An 18,108-nucleotide genomic window follows, 5' to 3' on the forward strand; every position below is an offset into this window, starting at 1 on the left:
CGCGAGCCCAGGGTGCAGCCGGACTGACCGAGCCCCTGTGCCGCCCCCAGTTCCGCCACAAAGTTCGATTTGAAGGAATGGAGCCACTGCCTTCGCGCTCATCCAGGGGCTCCAAGTCATCTCCAGTTGTGCCTCCACCCAGCGCAGGCTCAGACGCTTCACACCCCTCCACCTCCTCCAGCCAGCCAGACGGGCTAAGTGCAGGTGCAAACCGCTCGGCACTGAGGCTGGAACCAGAGCCCTCACGCCTACATGCTGTGTTTGAAACTCTGCTTGTCCAGTTTGACCGACTCAACCAGGCCACAGAGGATGTCTACCAGCTGGAGCAACAACTCCAGAGCCTTCGAGGCCATGGGCACAGTGGACCTCCTCCCTCTCCTTCCCCTGGCTGCTTCCCAGGCCCTCAGTCAGCTTTGCCCAGCCGCCTTGCTCGGGCCAGTCAGGGGCTAGATCAGACTATAGGCCCCAGCAGGGTGTCCCTATGGTCTAAAAACAAGGTCCACCCCAGCAGCACTTAGGCCCTAGGAGTCCTGGCCACTCCCTCTTCTGGGAAGGGCTGTGGCTTCACACTGGCCTCTCAGAGCCAGGGGTGGACACCACTCAGTATTACTTTCTGCTACCCTCAAGGTTGGGCCAGGCAGAAAGGCTGCATGTGAGTTCTTTAGGCAGGCACTGTGGCCTTCCTTACCTGCCTGACTAGGGGCTTCAGCACTTTAAAAAGGCTGTGTGGCCAGCCAGGACCTAGGGTCCCCTCCCCACAGGAGGACACAGCAGTATTGGACCAAGTGAGTACCCAGCCTCCAAGATGCTTAATTTATTTCCCGAGTCCTCAGAGTCCTCAGGTGCAGCGGGCTGTGCCCGGCTCTATGCCTAGGCAGCCGTCTCCCCTTGCTAAGGATCCAAGCTAGAGGGAGGGCTAAGCTAAACCCCTTCCTTATCCGTCCCTAAGTTATTGCCTCTCTTGATGTTCTGCAGCATACTTGCCTCTAGCCACCATCCCCTTTGTACGTCCACCAGCAATAATTTATATGGGGTTAAAATGTATATATTTTTGTATGTCACTATTCCCACTTGGGCTGAAGGGCCTGGTGGCTGAGGATGGGGCCACTGTTACCCAGGGTAGGAGTGCAGGAAAGCTGCAGCTATTACTGGATCCGAGTCTGGCCTTGGGCAGGTGCTGGGCAGTACTGGGGCCACCATGGCCTCTTTTCCTCCCTTGTCTGGAGCCAGGCAGCACCCAGATCTGCTGGTTTCAGGTCTGAGCAAGGGCAGGCCTGTTATGGGTTGAGAGATGCCAAGAAGTGATTGGACAAGACCCCCACTGGGGCTGGTCCCCAGAGCCGGGGAAAGAGAATGTGTGTGGTGGCGCCTGCCTCCTTCTGTGGGCTCAGCTGCAGCTCTAGCCTTCATTCTGCCCCAACCCCAAAAAGACAAGACAAAGTCAAATAAAGAAGCTGTCTGACTGCTGTCTGTGCTTCTCTCTGAACTTCCAAGGCCAGACTGGCACGGCCAGTTTATTTCATGTAAGAGTACATACGTCAGGTGGTGTTGGACAGGGGAGGGAAGCCGCATGGCTAGCCGCAGAACTCTGGTCATGGTCTGCGGGCTTCACACAAACTCTGTGAAGTCATCCACGGAGGAGATGAGGCGTTTCCGCTGGCCTGTCTCGTAGGTGGGTGCGGGCTCCGCAGGGGCTTGAGCTGGGGCTTTGGTGTGGGCCGGAGGGTGTATCAGAGGCAAGGTTGGGTTTGAATAGTGCACCTCTTCACGGATCTGGAGAGGGGGAGAGAGAAAAGGCTTTTGGCAGGGAGCCCAGAAGCTGTGCTCCCACCAGATTAAGCTATCACAGCTCTGAAGCCTTGTCCTCCCTACCCGCTGGCGGAGACGCTTAATGTGGCGGAGCCTGGCGATCCACTTGGAGGGATAGATGTCAGTGGGGTTGGACCGGCTGTGGTGTACCTGTGAAGCCATCTGGAGACACCAAAGCAGGATGATGAACTGCCATCCAGGAACCATTAATACAACCATCTCCCCACTGGCCCTAGGCTGCAGCCAACCACTCACATTTGCATGCAGAGCCATCTGTCGGGCCACGAAGGACAGGTTGCGGTCAGACACAATCTTGGCTACACTGGTGTCCACAAGGCCTTCCATGTCTGTGGAGACACAGTGCTCAGACCTGACTCAGGCCAAAACTACCACCCTACCCAGCCCAAGCCTCACCTTTCCTGCACTGCAGGGTCAAGAGGTTGCACTTGTAGTCCAGCGGTGTAATGATCACATGGACAAAGTTGAACTGGCCCTGCCCAGATGAAGACAGTCATCCTGGCACAAGCACATGCTGTCTGCTTTGCTGCTGTGTCAGAGGCTATCACCTCCACAGGCAGCACTGGCCACCTGCCTTCATCTTTAGCTCTGGCTAAACACAACCTACTCTGCATCTGGGCCCTGACACGGATTTGCTTATGTGTTAACTTACAGCCTACAGCCTACCTTGCAGGCTGTTTGGCACTCCTAACGTGTCTGTGTCCACCCCAACACGCACACACAGTCTATACATAGAGGCAGAGCTTCCAGACCTGGCTTCCACTCTGCCATGCTATCCACTGAGGCTGTTCTCTCAGGATGACACACTGCCCGTGGGCACCAAGGCTTTTCCAGAGCACTGACTCTTCTTCCCTCAATTGTCCTGGACGCCAGACATCCACAGGGACCACAGTCCTCCCAGATTCCCCCTCCCGAGGCCGTGCCGTGTCCCCTTATGGCTTCTGAGCACTCTGCTATGCTTCTGGGCTTCCTGCCAGCTTGAGCTGTACCTGGTTCTCTCTGACATACAAGTCATATCCACAGGTGATATGGTGCAACCCAAGGGTGCTGAGACGTGTCCAGCAAGGAGCCCTGGAAGCCGCTCTAAAGCAGGCACAACGCTCCTCTTCGGCACTGTGCACCCCACTAGGCACATACTCCCCCGCCTCTCCTCATGAGGGCCACAGCTCATACATGAAAAAGGAGGTTTTGTGACCATGTCTCCTGTCCCAGTGCATGGGGCTCCCAAGAGCAGCTACCCTCTCAAGATACTAAAGGCCACTTCAAGAGACACCAGCAGACATTTTTGCAGATGGCCTGGGCTGCTGATCAGTCTGGTGGCAGAACTCGGCTATGGCTGGGTAGCCAGCACATGGAGATCTCACTCACCTTAATGGTGCCCAGCTTGAAGTCCTCACCAGAGTCATTGTAGATGATAGAAACAAAGTCGTTGCCCAGGTGCCGTTTCTTGTCACAGCGATGCTTGTCCACATCCTTGGTGGGCATCAGGGTGGCGATGTGGAAAACAGCTGTAGAATGGGTGACAGTGGGCTGGGTTCTAGGACAGGATGGCCAGTGCCGGGCTTAAGGGCCCAGGTGGAGACCTCTGTATCGCTCCAGATTGCCCTTGTTTGTTCCAGCAGCTCGTGGCTCCTCTCCCAGAGGGCAAGGCTTGGAAGCAGGCCTACCCAGAGCAGTACACACCTTGCATGATATCATCATGCCAGCAGTAGGTGAACTGGCCGTCCTCGCCACACACATCCAATCCACCCAGGTACACCTTGTCTGGCTGGCAGTCCTTGAGCTCAATAAGCCGACCCAGGCCTGTCAGGAACTCTGTGTACCTGTAGGAGCCATGCTCATTTGATAGGATGGCCAGCTCACTGCTGCTCTGTGGAAAAATCCAGGAGACGAGAGTAGCACCAGTTCAACAATCACGAGTCTCGCTGATTCGGCACTGATGGAAAGCCAGAGTGGCTGTCACCATCTCCCACTCAGTACTTTTCATGCTTATAGCTGTCCAGTCTATACACATTGGTGCCACCTGGCTACCCCTCCCATTCAGCTAGCAAAACCGACGTACCCTAGCACTGCTAGCAACCCTGCAACAAAGCCCAGGCCTGTTTTTCTCGCTTGATGGTGATCACCTAATTTCATCAAGGCTCTATACAGCAGCCAGAGGGAGACTTCCAAAATGCTGCCGTTAATGGTGACTTCTTGGCTCAAAGTAGTCCAGAGTCCCCACCTCACTCAGAAGAAAAGTACAGCCCATGCTCATTTATTGGGCTAAAAACTGTCCGTGATGGAGCTCTGTCATCTCAAGGCTGTGCTTCTGGTTCGGGGCTCAATAAGCTCCCAGTCCTCCAGAGCTTCAAAGAACCAGAGACAGAACTCTGAGATGTGAGAGACCTAGACCCACTGTTGAGCCCCACTGCTCCTATGCTGACCCCAGGGCCTTACCTGGCCTTCTCCCACATACAGGACAGCAATCTTGTGGGTGTCATAGGACGGGATCTGGTCAAGGAGCTGCACTGACCGCTCGAAGGACTGCAGGCACACAGAGCCTATGTGAGTTCAGGGCATAGACCACCCTGCCACCAGCCACCAACCCAGACAGCCAACCTAGCACCAGTCTTCAGGATGACTGCCCAAAAGACTGCAGTCTCTGCCACGAGAGGCTAGATCCTCTTGTGACCACACCCCTACAGTGGGAGAGGTAAGGCAGACCTACCTCATTGGGCAACAGGATGGGCTTATTGGACTCATCACCAAAAAAGGGTGAATGGTAGAGCTGTAGGAACACAAAGCTGCAGAGAAAGCGTTGGTCAGAGCAGGACCAGGAGGAGAACCACCTGCAGAGTAGCCGGGTCTAAACTCTGGCCAAGGACCCACCCTCCCACCAGCCACAGGGAGGACATAAGAATTCACATCTGCCTGCTGTCCCTGGCAGTGTCTGGGAGCTCCAGCCAAGAAGAAAACTGTATCCCCTAGAGTTGGTGTATCCCTAGAGTTTGGGATTTGTGCCTACCTAGGGTTGATGCCTGGCACTTTCTCAGCACTGGAGGCTGCAGCTCTGCTCTTGAAGGAATCCCTCTCTACCCTCTTCCCCCTTCGTGATGGAGCTGAATCAGAGATGGTGTAGCCTCGGGGCCGGAGGCCACTGGGGGAGCGGGGAGAACTGGAAGGCAGGGGACCTTCAGGTGGGGCTATGATACGGTTTTCTTCGCCTGGAGCTGACCAGGTGGCCGCTTCCCCATCCAGTATCCCCGACTGGGACCGGACCTTAGCCTCGGGACTCAGCCGTCCAATGTCAGCCTTGTCCCCTAGGTCTCCAAGGAGGTCCTGCAAGGTCTGCAGCTCAGGAGAAGAGCTGGACTTGCTTAAGGGCTGCGAGGGTTGGAAGGAGAGGTCAACTGCAGGCCGAGCCCCCTCAGAGGAGATGGCCCGCTCAATAGGGATAGCCCCTGCAGCCAGCTCCTCCAAGTGGGACTTTTCTTCCTGGCTAGACGCTGAGGATGACTGCAAAGACAATTTGGAAGAAGCACTCTTAGAAGGCACTCACGTACCTGGCTCCTCTGGCTGCCCTCCAGTCCTCCGGCCACGCTTGCCACCTTTTCTGGGCCCTTCTCCTGAGCAGAGACGCCAAGAGCCCCACAGACTGAAAAAGGCCCACAACAAATGCCACCCAGATGGAGGGTGAAACTCACATGGTTTGAGCAGAGACATGGGGGAAAAGAACTAGACATTTCTTAGTCAAGGAGAGGATCTATCATGCTCACACAGCAAGTTAGTACAGAGCCAGGAGGTCTGAGATGGAAGCTGTGCCACTTGCCCTGGCTTTCCCAATGGCACTCACCCTGCTGTAGGTGTCAGGCCGCTGGCAGTGCCTGTCTGTACCTAACGCTGCTTCGAAGTCCTCCAGTTCAGGGGGCTCCCCTGGCACCTGAGCCTCTCCTGGACTTCCCTCCTCAAGAACCACGGCGGAGTCTGGGAGGACACAGACAGAGCTGCTTGCTGTGTGCTGGGCAGGCCAATGTTCACGTGGCCTCAGAACACCAGCTTCTCCCTGCCAGAAGGGCAGCGCCCTGCGGAGTTTCCACCCTCTGCCTGCGGCTGCCACGGGAGCAGGCTGGAGATGCACTCGGAAGGCCTGGGGAGCCCTGGCTCGAGTACCTCAAGCAGGCCAGTGGGCAGCAGCTCTGGCCACCCCTGCTTCACTAGCAAGGCAGGTGGGAGAACAGGATAAGGATCCCCACTCAAGCAGGGCTCCGGCTTAGGAGAGGCAGTGTTTGAAGCCAGCTCAGAGACTAAGAGGCCTAGTTTCTCCACTGCTTGGACCTGAGGAAGAAGCTGACAGGGTACCCCCATATGCAGACTTGCAACCCACCCTGAGGACAGAGGCTTCAAGTCTGGTACTTGAGGGAAGGGATGAAGTCCGCAGACAGCACTTCCCAGGGCAGGGTGTGGGTAAGAGCAGTCAAGGGTCAGCGCAGCCTGTGACACCCTCCCCTAGCCCTTGCCCACACTCCAGCAGCCATGTATACATGGCCCTTCCAAAACTAGCTCCTACACACGTGAGGGAAGCTGCTGGGCAAGCTTTGAGAGCCAGAGGCAAGGAGCTGGGGGCCTTGTCACCCAAGTCTTTGACCAACTATGATGAAAGGGAAATGCACAAAACAATCAGATCACCAGTAGCCAGGAAAAGAGCAGCACAATGGAGCCCTAGGGCCAACAGCTGCCACCCACAGGGAAAAAGGAGACCTACCCAACCTGGCAGCCAGAGGCCACAGACAGCTCAGAAGCAGAGCTCAGCTCAGAAGGACATGTATCAAAAGGTTCCCATGGACTAAGCACAGGTGTCCTACACAGATGTCCTCATGTCAGCCAGGACCCTGCTCCCCAAGGGCGATGAATGGCTCAGCCAGCCATGGAGGGGTGACCAGATGAGGGACGATGAGAAGAGCATCTATGAGGCAGAGTGGTGCTCTGCAGACCACATGGCTTCCTCACAGGGACGTGCCAATACCTGCCCAGGAAACGCTCCTGTGCAGCTGTCCTTGGCAGCTGGACTGGTACAGGGAGGAGAAAGAAGCCACTGCAAGGTAACCACGCGAATTGCCTCGTCAGCGGCAGAGACTGCACAAGGCCGAGCAGAGAGGATGGGCATAGCCCCGGGCCTGGAGAGGAGAGAGGGGAGGGCCAGCGGCGGCCAGGGCCGGCACACAGGGCTCCCAGCTCTCCAAACAGCATGCACAGCCTTTGGGAGGCCAGTGCTGGCCAGCTGCTGACACGTGGACATCCTCACACGTACCATCTATGGCCACATATGACCAAGGGCCTAGCTGGGCAGGGTTGACAGGCTGGGAGCACCCAGGCAGGCAGGCAGGCAGGCAGGCTCAGGCATCCCACCCCAGACCCGGGGGGATGCTCAGCTGCCCGCAGTGCCTCCTCACCCAGGGCCATGCCCATGGAAGTGCTGGCAAAGGCTCCAGAGAGCTCCACTCAGACACTGCCAACTTCAGCAGCATCCTGATGGTTGCAGGAGGCACCAGTACCCAAGGAAGAGTGTTTCTTCAGCAGGCATGAGCCTGCTCCTAAGGTTTAGGGACCAGAGCACTAGTATCTCCCCCAAAGACCCTGAAAATTATGCGTGGGAGGCCTCAGTGGAGGACACCACGCTGCCATCAGACAAGGTGTCCGTGGCCTAGCATTGTCCATGCCTGTGCTCACCTGTATTAGAACGTGGGAGAGGAGGGGGCTTGGCTGTGCCAGCTGCTGGCACTGACAATGACTTGTACAGGGCCGTGTCCCGGTGCTCCTTGAAGCGCTCAGCAGCCATAAGGGCATTGGACAGCTCTTGCAGGGGCATGTTGTTGATGTCTGAGGAGAAGGGGCTGAGCGGGTTCTCCAAGCTCATCAGCCAGCTGGTGTTCCCTGGGGGTGGGTAGTATCTCAGGCCTTAGGCTGTACTTGTCACGGCCACACTGTACTCCTGGCACCATCTCCAACAGCCTGTGCCCACCGATACCCTCTGTTGTTGCTCTAGATGAGAGCTCTGCCCTGAGGCCAGGCAGCCCAGGTTCAGACACCCACCAGGGCAGGGGCTCCTGAGAGAGCCGGGCAGCCCAGAGCTATCGCCTTCTCCTTGTACCACATCCCCACAGTATGCAGGACTGTTCCTGGGCTTGAGGTCTTTGTTAAGCCCCTCCCCACGACTGACATGCCCCTGTTGCAGGCTAAGCTCAGAAAGGACCTCAGAAAGTGACTGTGTGGACACGGTGGAGGTGAACAAAGTCAAGTGAGAGTGCGTGGGTGGGCCATGTGCTCTCTAATGACTGTCCACATAATGAAGGATTTGGGCTCAACCATAAGGACAAAGAGAGAAGGCGGCCACTTGCAGGCTCAGGAGAGGCTTCAGCCCTGCCCACATCTAGTCTCATCTTCTGGTCTCTACCTTGGAAGACCAAACAGCGGAAGGACAAACTGCCCCGTTGAGCACTTTGCAAGCGCCTCGGCCACCACCCACATCTGAAAACCAGCCTTAGAGGGAATGCCTCCATGTCCCTATTTGTTGCTCTGGGTCTACAGCCAGAAGAACACGGTACGCTCAGCGCTGTCTCAGTACCTGTGGGTCTGCGAACCAAGATTTCTGCCCAGCCCTGCGTCAACAAAGGCACGTAGGCCGCCAGATTCGTCTTCTCTGCTGCTGGAAGCTGTGTTCCTGAAGAGGCCTTCTCAGGCTTTGCTGCTGTTGCACTTTGTGGTCCCAGAGAAGCAGTGCCAGCTGGGGTATAGGGAGCTGAAATGTCCAGAGCACCAACTCGAAGACCGTGGCCCCCTAAAGATGAGGGTGTTGAGAACTGGTGACCATCACTTGCCCAGGACACAGCAGATCCTTAGACACTGAGTCCAGCCAGCCTGAAAGCACCTGACTCATGCCTAAGGAAAGCCAGAGCAGGACAATCCAGCTCCTGGGTTTGGGCCCTTTAAGAGCAGTAGCCTCTAGCTGAGGGAGGGGGGCATGCCTTTAATCCCAGCACTCCAGAGTCAGGCAGTTCTCTGAGTTCAAGGCCAGACTGGTCTATAGATCCAGTTTCAAGACAGCCAGAAAAAAAACAAAACAAAACAAAAAAAAACCTGTCTCAGGATACCCCCCTTCCCCAAAAGAGCGGTAGCCTCAGAGAGATGGCTCAGCCGTTAAGAGCATCCACTGCTCTTCTGAGGACCCGGGTTCAACTCCCAGCACCTATGTGGTGGCTCACAACTATCTGCAATTTTAGTTCCAGGGCATTTGACACCTTCACACAGACATACATGCAGGCAGAACACCAACTGTACATAAAATACTAAAAATCTAAACAAACAAACAGACTGAGCAGTGGTGGTGTACATCTTTAATCCCAGCACTGGAGAGACAGGCAGGCAGATCTTTGTGAGTTCGAGGCCAGCCTGGTCTATAGAGCAAATTCCAGAATAGCCAGGGCTACACGGAGAAACCCTGTCTTGAAAAACAAAATAAAACAAACAAAAAAAACCAGGAAGGGAAAAAAAGAAGAGTGGTGGCCTCCTGAGCTGAGATCGGCAAAAGAGAGCCAACACCTGCCCACTGAAGTACAGGTCATTAGACTGTAGCAGAGGAAGTGCTGGGGGAGCTGGGCTCCAGGCCCTTCAGCTGCAGGAGCCTCACTCCTCTGATGAGCAGAGGTGCCATGCCATACACACACTGTGGTAAGTGTGCCATAAGAACCATACCCAGGAGCCATGAGGAAGCAGGCACTCAAAGGCGGCCAGCAGTCCCTCAGCTCTTCTGCACACTGGGCCAGACTGAGAGGGAGCTGAGGGATGACGGGCCCAGTCAGGAGAGGGCTGGAGTAGAGTCTTACCTGACATGGAGCGAACCCGGTCCCGGGCCCCACGGGACACCTGCTGCCCAGCCTGGGACTCCAGTTTGGCTGGTGCTTCCTTTGTCTGCCTCACATGTGTGCCAGGATCAGAGCTATGGAAAGTGGTCATACAGAGTCAACACAGTCCCTCCGAGTTTCTAGGACCACAGTGTACACAGAAGGAAGGGCCAGTCACCTTGACTCTGGGCCACCCTGCAGATCCCCGGAGTCCAGGCCCAGCAACGATCGGGTGCCAGTCCCCACACTGGTTGTCACAGTGACAAGCTTATTTCCAACCAGCCAGGTTTTGGTCCTACCTCCTGCCAGGAGGAACTCTCCCACCGGGGACCTAAAAGAATAAGAGTGTCCACCTCCAGCCTGGAAGTGCAGGGTCAAAGGGGACTCCAGGCAGGGAATCTCAGCTCCTGAAGGCCACCAGGACCTCAGGAGTCCAGAGCAGCTGCCACCATGGGCCTCCAGTTCAGCTAAAGAGGACCGACTAGACAGCTGCCCCTCCCACCTTCAGTACCCCAGACCTGTAGGTCCTCACACCTCTTGGGAACCGCAGTGAAATTGGAGAACACATATCGGGCCATCATGTCCAGACATGTTTCTGTGAGCTCCAAGTGGAGATTTTTCAGGTTGTCATCAGCCTGGGCCATAGAGTTCTCATCTGCAGACCCCAGGCTGGCGCTGGTGAGGGATGTCTGTATTCTGCTAGAGGGAGAAACCATGCCCAGGTCAGGGGTCAGGATCAAGGGAAAGACCATGCTGGGTCACCTACCACCAGGAGCCAAAGCTCAATGCATGCATGGCCGAGATGGCCTTGCTTAGAAAGTTCACCAGGCCCAGGGTGCAGCGGCCAGTGGAGCTACAACCTCACAAGCCATGTGGACCATGTCTCCCAGAGAGGAAGGGAGGTAGGAGCCTCACAGCCAAGCCCCTCCGTGTGGAGCACAGCTGAGAGTCTACCGAGACTGAACATCCCTCTCCCCAAAGCATACAGGAGTTAGCCATGGCTGCAGCACACAGCTTAGTCATGCAGACTTAGAGACCACAGGAGGACAGAGCAAGATTGCATTCTGCCCACAGGGCCACCTCCTGTCAAGGATAGGGAGTGGCTGAGCTTTATGTATAGCTTGTGCTATGTGAACTGGGGTGACTGTTAAAGTGCCACTCATAACCCAGGGACCAGAGGAAGGCCTTTTGTAGGTTTGATTCTAATGTGAATGTCATAGCTCTTCAGCCACTTATAAGGAATCTGCCAGAAAAAGAATTGATGGGGGATACTACTAAGCACCTCACTGTCCCCAGCTCTGAGGCCACACTGAGGTAGAAGCCCAAGGCAGGCAGTAGCAAGGGGCTGGATCTCAGGGTGGTAGAAGCCACATCCACAAAGGGCTGGAAGGTAAGGAAAAGATGCCCTAACACCAGTGCAGGCACAACTCACAGGAAAATGCTAGCACCTAACTGCATGGCAGCCTCCCCTCCCAGGCTGGCCTCTACTCCAGACCCCTACACAAAAGCCTCCAGTTCCTCTAAGGGTGAAGCCCACGAAGAGAATCGGCCCTACAGAATGTGATGCCAAACTCAGGAGTGTGTGTCTGCCAACCTGCATAGGTACAACGTGCATTTACAAAGCTCTTGCCCTTGTCTTTGAGGTACAAACCTACGGGGGCTGGCACTAGCCTCCCAGTTTTCTTGGAGCAGCTACCCTAACTCTAGCCAGGACCCTAGCCATCTAGCTTGGAGGAGGATCTCTGAGGAGGCTGCGCAGCCAACTATGTTTGTACAGGGCTTGGACAGAATGCAACCTTCCCACCCTTCGCCACCAGGCTCTGCTAGGCTGAGGCCAGGCTGTCCTCCAGCTCTGGTCAGGGAGAGCCGCCAGCAGGCGAGGAGGTCATGCATGCAGCCCCATGCACCACCACCCGGGTGCTCATGGGGCCAAGCTCCAGGGTCTGTGCCCCCCGCCCGACACAGCCCCACTACCTGCCGACCACATGTTCAGACACACTGATGCTGCGGCACCGGAAGGCCTCGGCTGCACAGCTCTCTTTGAATTCTTTCACAGGTGGAGAGTTATTCAGGCCTTGTTTGGGGGCTCTGGCTATCCTCAAACTACCGGGCGAGGAAGGAAGCCCCAAGCCCCAGAGAGCCCAGCTCCCGGGAATGGGAGAACAAGCCATTGGAGGGGTGAGGAGGAAAGGCCCCAGGCCACAGGGTCAAGATGGAGAGGTCCCGCGGGTGAGATGAACAAAAGAACCATGCCAAAGGACAGTGAGCAGGGAAGAAACAGAAAACAAAAATGCATGAAAATACAGCTTGTAAACGCGACTGAGAAAAATGTAAGCTTTCACGCATGATACCGAAACAAAAGACATTAGTGCAAATTAAATGTGTGGATCGCCCCGCACGGCAGATTCCAGGCTATGTGACCAGACATCCATCCCTGCTTACCCCACAGACAGGCCTTGAGGCCAGACCCTGGAACTCGCTGTGAAAAGAGGCTAGTTCTCAACACAAGGCCCAAAAGCCCCTAAGAGGAGGCGGCTCTGGCCAAGGATGGTCAAACTGACATCCTTCAGCCCCAGCAATGGGGCTGAGTACAGGCTGCACTGGAAAGTGCCGTAGCCCACCCAAAGAGCGCTGAGACAGCCCGCAGGAAGCGGGGCAGGCAGGGCAGCAGGGCAATGAGGTGCAAACAGGAACAAGGAGGACTCGCACAGCTCTGCTTTCAGATTTGGCACAAGCGGCTGTGATGGTGAAGAGCGTGTCCCTGATGAGCAAGCTCTGGAGGAAGAGGGGTGGCTCTGGCTGGAGGCTGGGCTAGCCCAAGACCATGGGACCAGGCAGGAGATGACTCTGGGTTCTCCCTGGCCAGGCCCAAGTCACAGCTGCCATGATACATTCTTTTACTCCTCTTCCAGCGCAGTGAGACCCAGACCTGTACATCTTGACTTCCAACACAACAATCTGGAATCCTGGCCCAGAGAAGCCAAGACACTGGCATACAGGCTCCACAGGGATGGAGACTATAAGCCAGCTTAGCAAATGGGAGGTACTAGCAACTTTTCCAGGTCCTGCCCAAGGGCACCTTAGCTTCATGCCACCACGTACAGTGACGTCCCTTATTCCTAATCCCATGTTCACTGGCCTAGAGGTCACTAATCACGAGTCACAGCCCAGGGTCCCACCCACTCGAGATCAGGCATAGCCCCAGCAGACCCCGAACCTTTTGGGTCTTTCATTAAGACTGGTGCTCCGTGCTCTGAAACTGTCCTTCTCAGGGGTATCATCAAAAGACAGGAGGACATTGGAACGCAGGCCCTAGAGTAAAGGTAGAGACATAAACCATGAGAGGGACCATGGGAGAGCAAATCAGCAGTTCTCTCCCCACGCCTAGTGAGGTTGAGCCTAGTGAGCCAGCTCCTAGTCAGAGCCTCAACCAGTTGCCACCTCCATCCATGACCCTGTGCATTACTTATGCCCCACTCCATCCATGGCCCCTGGGCTAACCTTAGTGATATAAGGGACAAAATCCTTCCGGAACGGCAGTCGGCACCTAATGAACCACATAGCTATGACATGATGGGCCAGACACACGATGTACTGATTGAACCTGGCGGGAGAACACAGAGAACCTCTAGTCTCCCTCTTACCATTTCAGGGAACTCTCAAGCTTGGAACCCAGCTTGACTCTGCACTTCAAGAGGCTCGGACTGGGCCATGGCTGGGAAAGGGAACCCAGGACAACCAGACTTACTTGGAGGGGTTGGTGTAGGGCAGGGAGATGGCAAACACACTCGCGTACTGCTCTGCAGCGAAGTTTCTATAGAGGTGGGGCAGCCTGGCCAGAGCTGTGACACAAGAACAGCCATCAGCCAAGTCCAGGCCAGCCAGCAAGGACCACAGCTGCAGTGACCGACACCAACACCCTGCACTTTATTTCCAAAAGTCAGCTAAACATAACCTTCCTGATCCAGGCCTCAGCTCTCCATCCCAGAGATAAGCAACTTACGGTTTCTGGATCAAATCTAGCCCACAACCTGAAGCTATATGATCCATGGGCTTCAAAGATTTTGAGCATTTTTACAGGGTAGTAAGCAAAACAAGCACTGTGAGGCCCACTAAGTATCAACTTTCCACTCTGGGCCTTCTTGCCAAGTGCTGACCCAGGGTCTCAGGGTCTGAGGCTGCTGCTCCAGATACACAGGAGGTAGAAAAAAAGAGGATCAGCACAATGCCCTGAACTTCTGAAGTTCTGGCAAGGGAAGGATAAAGCAGGTAAGATTGGCAAAATCCCAGTGCTGTAAGGACAGAAAGGAGGCTTAAAAAAAGCAGTCTGGGCACGAGGCAGAGCTAAGGATGACAGGCAGGCTAATGAGCAGATGAGAAAGGAATGGGCTGTCCTAGAGTAGACAGCAAAACACTGGGGAAGCTGGGAGGAAGGCCAAGACCTGAGGCAGCAGAAGTGCCAAGATCCAGGTTCCCCAGGAAGGCCAACCTGTATGCAGTCAGGAGAGACGGAGAAGTCACAGGGTGTTGTCACAGGCCTAAATTCAAGGGTCCCACCCCACAGATACATATATGCAGGCGTACACAAGCAGAGACACACAGACTCACTAGACAGGAACTCCAGGAGGGGGATGGCCATGCTGGCTGTGGCGGAAATGTGTGTCAGCTTCACCACCAGGACAGGTAGTGCCTTGATGATGATGTCAGGCATCTCTACACTGCAGATGGCCAAAGCCACCACGCACTGGCTGGCACAGCGGTAGATAAGGCCTTGCTCCAAGCAGTAAACCATCTCACGCTAAAGGAAGCAAGATGTAAGACACAATGGATCTGCCTGCCACTAGCTGGCACGGTACCCCTGCCCTCTGCCCAGGAGGGCCAAGCTGCTCTGGTATACCAGGTACTTTCCCAGGCCTTATTTCCTTCTTTTGCATACTCTGAGATGATTCTTGGAGGACAGTGGGAGCAAGTCTCAGAAATGCCCTGCAATGCCTAAGTAAGCCCACCCTCACAGATGGTACCCCACCCTATGGCCCATATGATGAAACCAGACGTCCTGGGCTTATAACCCCCATCATTCTGGGCATTCCAAAGAACTAGCCTTGAGGTGAGGCACCAACTCACCAAAAGCTCCATTTTGTTATGGAGACATAGCAGGATCTAGGGGACACAGGGAGGATGGTAGACAGCAGTACAGGACAGAAATGAGCACTGCCGTGACGGACAAAAGAAGTGACAGCCAGGGGTCCTGACCAACCTACTATACTTCTTAAAGCTAGTCTGGTCACTGGTCTCTAAAGCTAACAGAAGTGCTTCTGAAAGGGGGAGGTCCTGCTGAGGGGAGGAAGGTGATGGGCACAGCCAAAGGTCACATAAGGCCCAGAGCCTGAAGAGAGCTTACAAGTTCTGTGCCTGGGACCCAGCTGCCCACAGTCCCTGGTTGGCTGACAGGCAGTGGCCTGTAGCATTGAACAAAGCCAGCTGACCTCACCCTGGCCAGCTCATAGAGTGCCCCTTTGTCCCACTGTCCCTTTTTCCATGTCTCACCTGTCTGGTCTTGTCCAAATAGTTGTGGTAAGATATTAACGCTGTCAGCACAGGAACCACAGCCAAGTGCAAATCAGTTCTCGAGAAGCCTTCTGGAGTACCTCGGAGCCGCTCAAGGGTCTTTGGGGCTGAAAGCTAATATAAGACACTGCCCTGAAACCTCTGTTCCACAGCAGGGTTCCTCCAGAGCCCAGAAGGCACCCTACTGCCTTCTAGGCAGAGGTCTTTGAGAAAACTCTCCTCTTGTAACAATGTAGCCAAAGTATGATCCCAGGTGCTCTAGTCTAGAAGAGTCTTGAGGCATGTTCACTCAGCAAGAGGTCTGTGGTGGCCTGAATGAAAATGACCTCTGTAGACTCCGGATGGCACTACCAGAGGTGTGGTCTCATTAGAGTATGTGTGCCCTTGATGGAGAACGCGTGTCTTGGGGTGGGTTGGGGGGGGGGGGGGGACACCACAGTGGTTCAGTCTCTCTTCCTGATGCCTGCTGATCCAAATGTGGAACACTCAGCTTCCTCTCCAGCACCATGTCTGCCTGCATGCCACCATGCTTCCCGCCATGATAATGGACTAACCCTCTGAACTGTAAGCCAGCCCTAACTAAGTGCTTTCCTTTATAAGAGCTGCAGTGGCCATCATGTATGCCTCTTCACACCACTCAATCCCTAAGACAGTGTCCTTGACCAGGGACCTCCAATACACATATCTGGGATAGAATGGGATCCCTAGGGCAGTTTTGGCATTGTAGCCTCTGCTAGTCCCAGGAGCACCATCAAGGCTCATTCTGAAAGACACAAGATCCCAGCTACGTAGTGGTAGAGTATCTGTGAGGAAGACCCTATATTTTGGAGGAGAAAGGCTAGACTATAGCCTACTGCAAAGGCCCACCACAAATGACACAACAGGAGCTGTCACAGGTGGACATTACCATGGAGCAGAGGGCAGAAGACAGCTGGTCAACATTGCAGGGGGAAGTGAAAATGAGGACTTTGTAGCGCAGCGACTCAGGCAGCTTGCTGAGCACCAGCTTCAGCACCTTCCAGTCGGTCTCCTAGGAGGAGGGTACTTGGTTAGGGCGGCAAGGCTCTCTAGACCTTGGTAACAGAAGACTCCATCAGTACTTGAAGCTATGTGCTACTATACAGCTACAAGTCTTCGGATTTCTGCTTCCTTGCACACAGCATATTTACTGAGCCTTGACCTCTGTCCCTCAAGTGTATTAGTAGTCACTGCTCAAAGAGAGCCTCAGACACTGGACAGTACCTTGGGCAGTGGCAGCTACCATCAGAACCAGGCTGAGTAGAGACCCAGCAGAGAGCTAACGCCTCCTCCATCATAGTACAACTTAGAGCTTCCCCAGCTCTGGCTCTGTCCTCCCTCACCTGCCCAGGGATGGCCTGGTGCATAGCTCTGGCTCTGTCCTCCCTCACCTGCCCAGTGATGGCCTGGTGACTTCCTGCCTGGGAACTATACGGGGGGTGGGGGGGTCCCAATAGATACCCACGCTTGAACTCCTTCTGCACCAGCTAAGCGCCTATACCGATACTTGGCAGAAGAAACACTGAATCGTGGCTGAGGGTGGAAGGGAGCACAACAATTCCTAGGCCAAGACTGCTGGCTGACAGCTGGGGTCAGCCTAGGACCACAGACAGCCGCCCACAGGGAGGATGTGAGCCACGGCTCTGACTTCTGCCTGGTTATCTCTCCATCAGGGATGGCCCACTCCCACAGCTAAATCATAAGCGGTCCTGAACCATCGACACTCTGTGACAAGAGGCGTGGGTACTCCTAAGAAACAGACTGCCAGCTCTAGCATCTCTAGGGACACTTGGACCTTCTAGCCTGTCCAGTGCATACAAACATACCACCCACCTCTAGGCTTTGCTGACTCCTGTCTCTGTGACCTTCCCTACTTCTCAGGCCTGACCTCAGTTTACCTAGTAGATCCCCCTACAACACTTGTGTCCTCCCCATGGGGTGCATGCTGATCTAGGGTTACTGTTATCTGGCTACATATCTAAGTCCTGTTGCAAAACTTCAGTCACATAATGGTGAAAAGTTGAGTTTGTCTCAAGACTTTGATACACTGAGTATCAGTCTTTGCTAACAGGGCGGAGGAGTGGTCCCATCTCACCTGCTTCAAGCACTGCAACAGGACACGGAAGAGCAGGGAGTAGGGCAGGTGGCCGAGCCGCACAGCAGGGCCTGTAGGAACAGGGCTAGGTGGCCCAGTTGGAGGTGAAAGGGGCCCACTGGCCTTCTTCTCAGAGGCCCTATCCAGTTCCCTATGGAAGTAGATTGGACAAGCAACTGAGTTGGACAAGCAACTTGCACAACCACATTGTGCAAGTCAGAACAGACATGGTCCCTCCTGACCCCAGCTTGCTACTAGCAGCCCTTTGGGACATTTCTTCTTACATGAAACAACCCAAGTGGGGCAGGCACTATCCAGTTTCATCTAATAAACAGTGTGTCCATCCTGAGAAAGGCAATGCCACACACATACATACGTGCAGTCACAGAGGCAGTAAGGGCTGAATCTCACGACCCCGTCCTTATTGGGCAGGCCCAGGCGATGCAATGAATCAGCCCGCAGTAGTAACAGGAAGTCAAAGGCCTGCCAGGGAGCAAAATGGCCATTCAGTCATGCCAGGCAGAGAAATCCCACTCACTCAACACCCTAAAGACAACTGAACTTGTAAGCTGGACCCTTAAAGAACAGCCTACCCACTGAGCCTGGGAGTCCTCAGAGCTTCCTTCTTAGTCACCAATACTCAGCAGAGGAATCAGGGTGACAAGCTGTTGGCAGCTGTCAAGCCCTGCCCAGCCCGGCCCTGCCCTCCCCTCTCCCTAC

The 18,108-nt window shown here is 55.0% G+C and overlaps 2 protein-coding genes across 20 annotated transcripts in view; one reads left to right on the plus strand and one right to left on the minus strand.

Annotated features, from left to right (window-relative positions):
• The window catches only part of Pkd1 (polycystin 1, transient receptor potential channel interacting), a 44,257-nt gene extending 42,790 nt beyond the window's left edge, over positions 1-1,467 (plus strand). For all 9 annotated transcript variants that reach the window (XM_055604749.1, XM_055604741.1, XM_055604743.1 and 6 more), the window contains one exon: positions 51-1,467. In XM_055604749.1, coding sequence (XP_055460724.1) covers positions 51-518 — 468 coding nt within the window. In that variant the 3' untranslated portion in view covers positions 519-1,467. The remainder of the gene's footprint in view (positions 1-50) is intronic.
• Positions 1,468-1,470: 3 nt separating this feature from the next.
• Tsc2 (TSC complex subunit 2) overlaps positions 1,471-18,108 on the minus strand; it is a 34,966-nt gene continuing 18,328 nt past the window's right edge. For 4 of the 11 annotated variants that reach the window (XM_055604751.1, XM_055604756.1, XM_055604750.1 and 1 more), the window contains 25 exons: positions 17,765-17,871; positions 17,389-17,539; positions 16,183-16,305; positions 15,255-15,389; positions 14,316-14,505; positions 13,456-13,549; positions 13,209-13,311; positions 12,925-13,019; positions 11,682-11,810; positions 10,242-10,406; positions 9,886-10,038; positions 9,690-9,802; positions 8,432-8,644; positions 7,537-7,740; positions 6,833-6,901; positions 5,663-5,793; positions 4,835-5,325; positions 4,538-4,613; positions 4,267-4,353; positions 3,511-3,697; positions 3,196-3,335; positions 2,224-2,302; positions 2,065-2,156; positions 1,873-1,971; positions 1,471-1,773 (listed from right to left, as the gene is read on the minus strand). In XM_055604751.1, the coding sequence (XP_055460726.1) occupies positions 1,609-1,773; positions 1,873-1,971; positions 2,065-2,156; positions 2,224-2,302; positions 3,196-3,335; positions 3,511-3,697; positions 4,267-4,353; positions 4,538-4,613; positions 4,835-5,325; positions 5,663-5,793; positions 6,833-6,901; positions 7,537-7,740; positions 8,432-8,644; positions 9,690-9,802; positions 9,886-10,038; positions 10,242-10,406; positions 11,682-11,810; positions 12,925-13,019; positions 13,209-13,311; positions 13,456-13,549; positions 14,316-14,505; positions 15,255-15,389; positions 16,183-16,305; positions 17,389-17,539; positions 17,765-17,871 (3,591 nt within the window). In that variant the 3' untranslated portion in view covers positions 1,471-1,608. The remainder of the gene's footprint in view (positions 1,774-1,872; positions 1,972-2,064; positions 2,157-2,223; positions 2,303-3,195; positions 3,336-3,510; positions 3,698-4,266; positions 4,354-4,537; positions 4,614-4,834; positions 5,326-5,662; positions 5,794-6,832; positions 6,902-7,536; positions 7,741-8,431; positions 8,645-9,689; positions 9,803-9,885; positions 10,039-10,241; positions 10,407-11,681; positions 11,811-12,924; positions 13,020-13,208; positions 13,312-13,455; positions 13,550-14,315; positions 14,506-15,254; positions 15,390-16,182; positions 16,306-17,388; positions 17,540-17,764; positions 17,872-18,108) is intronic. The other 7 variants (XM_055604752.1, XM_055604758.1, XM_055604757.1 and 4 more) reach the window with 7 other exon arrangements.

The sequence above is a fragment of the Psammomys obesus genome, unplaced genomic scaffold, assembly GCF_907164565.1.
Source record: "Psammomys obesus unplaced genomic scaffold, mPsaObe1.curated_primary_1811, whole genome shotgun sequence".
Taxonomy (NCBI): domain Eukaryota; kingdom Metazoa; phylum Chordata; class Mammalia; order Rodentia; family Muridae; genus Psammomys; species Psammomys obesus.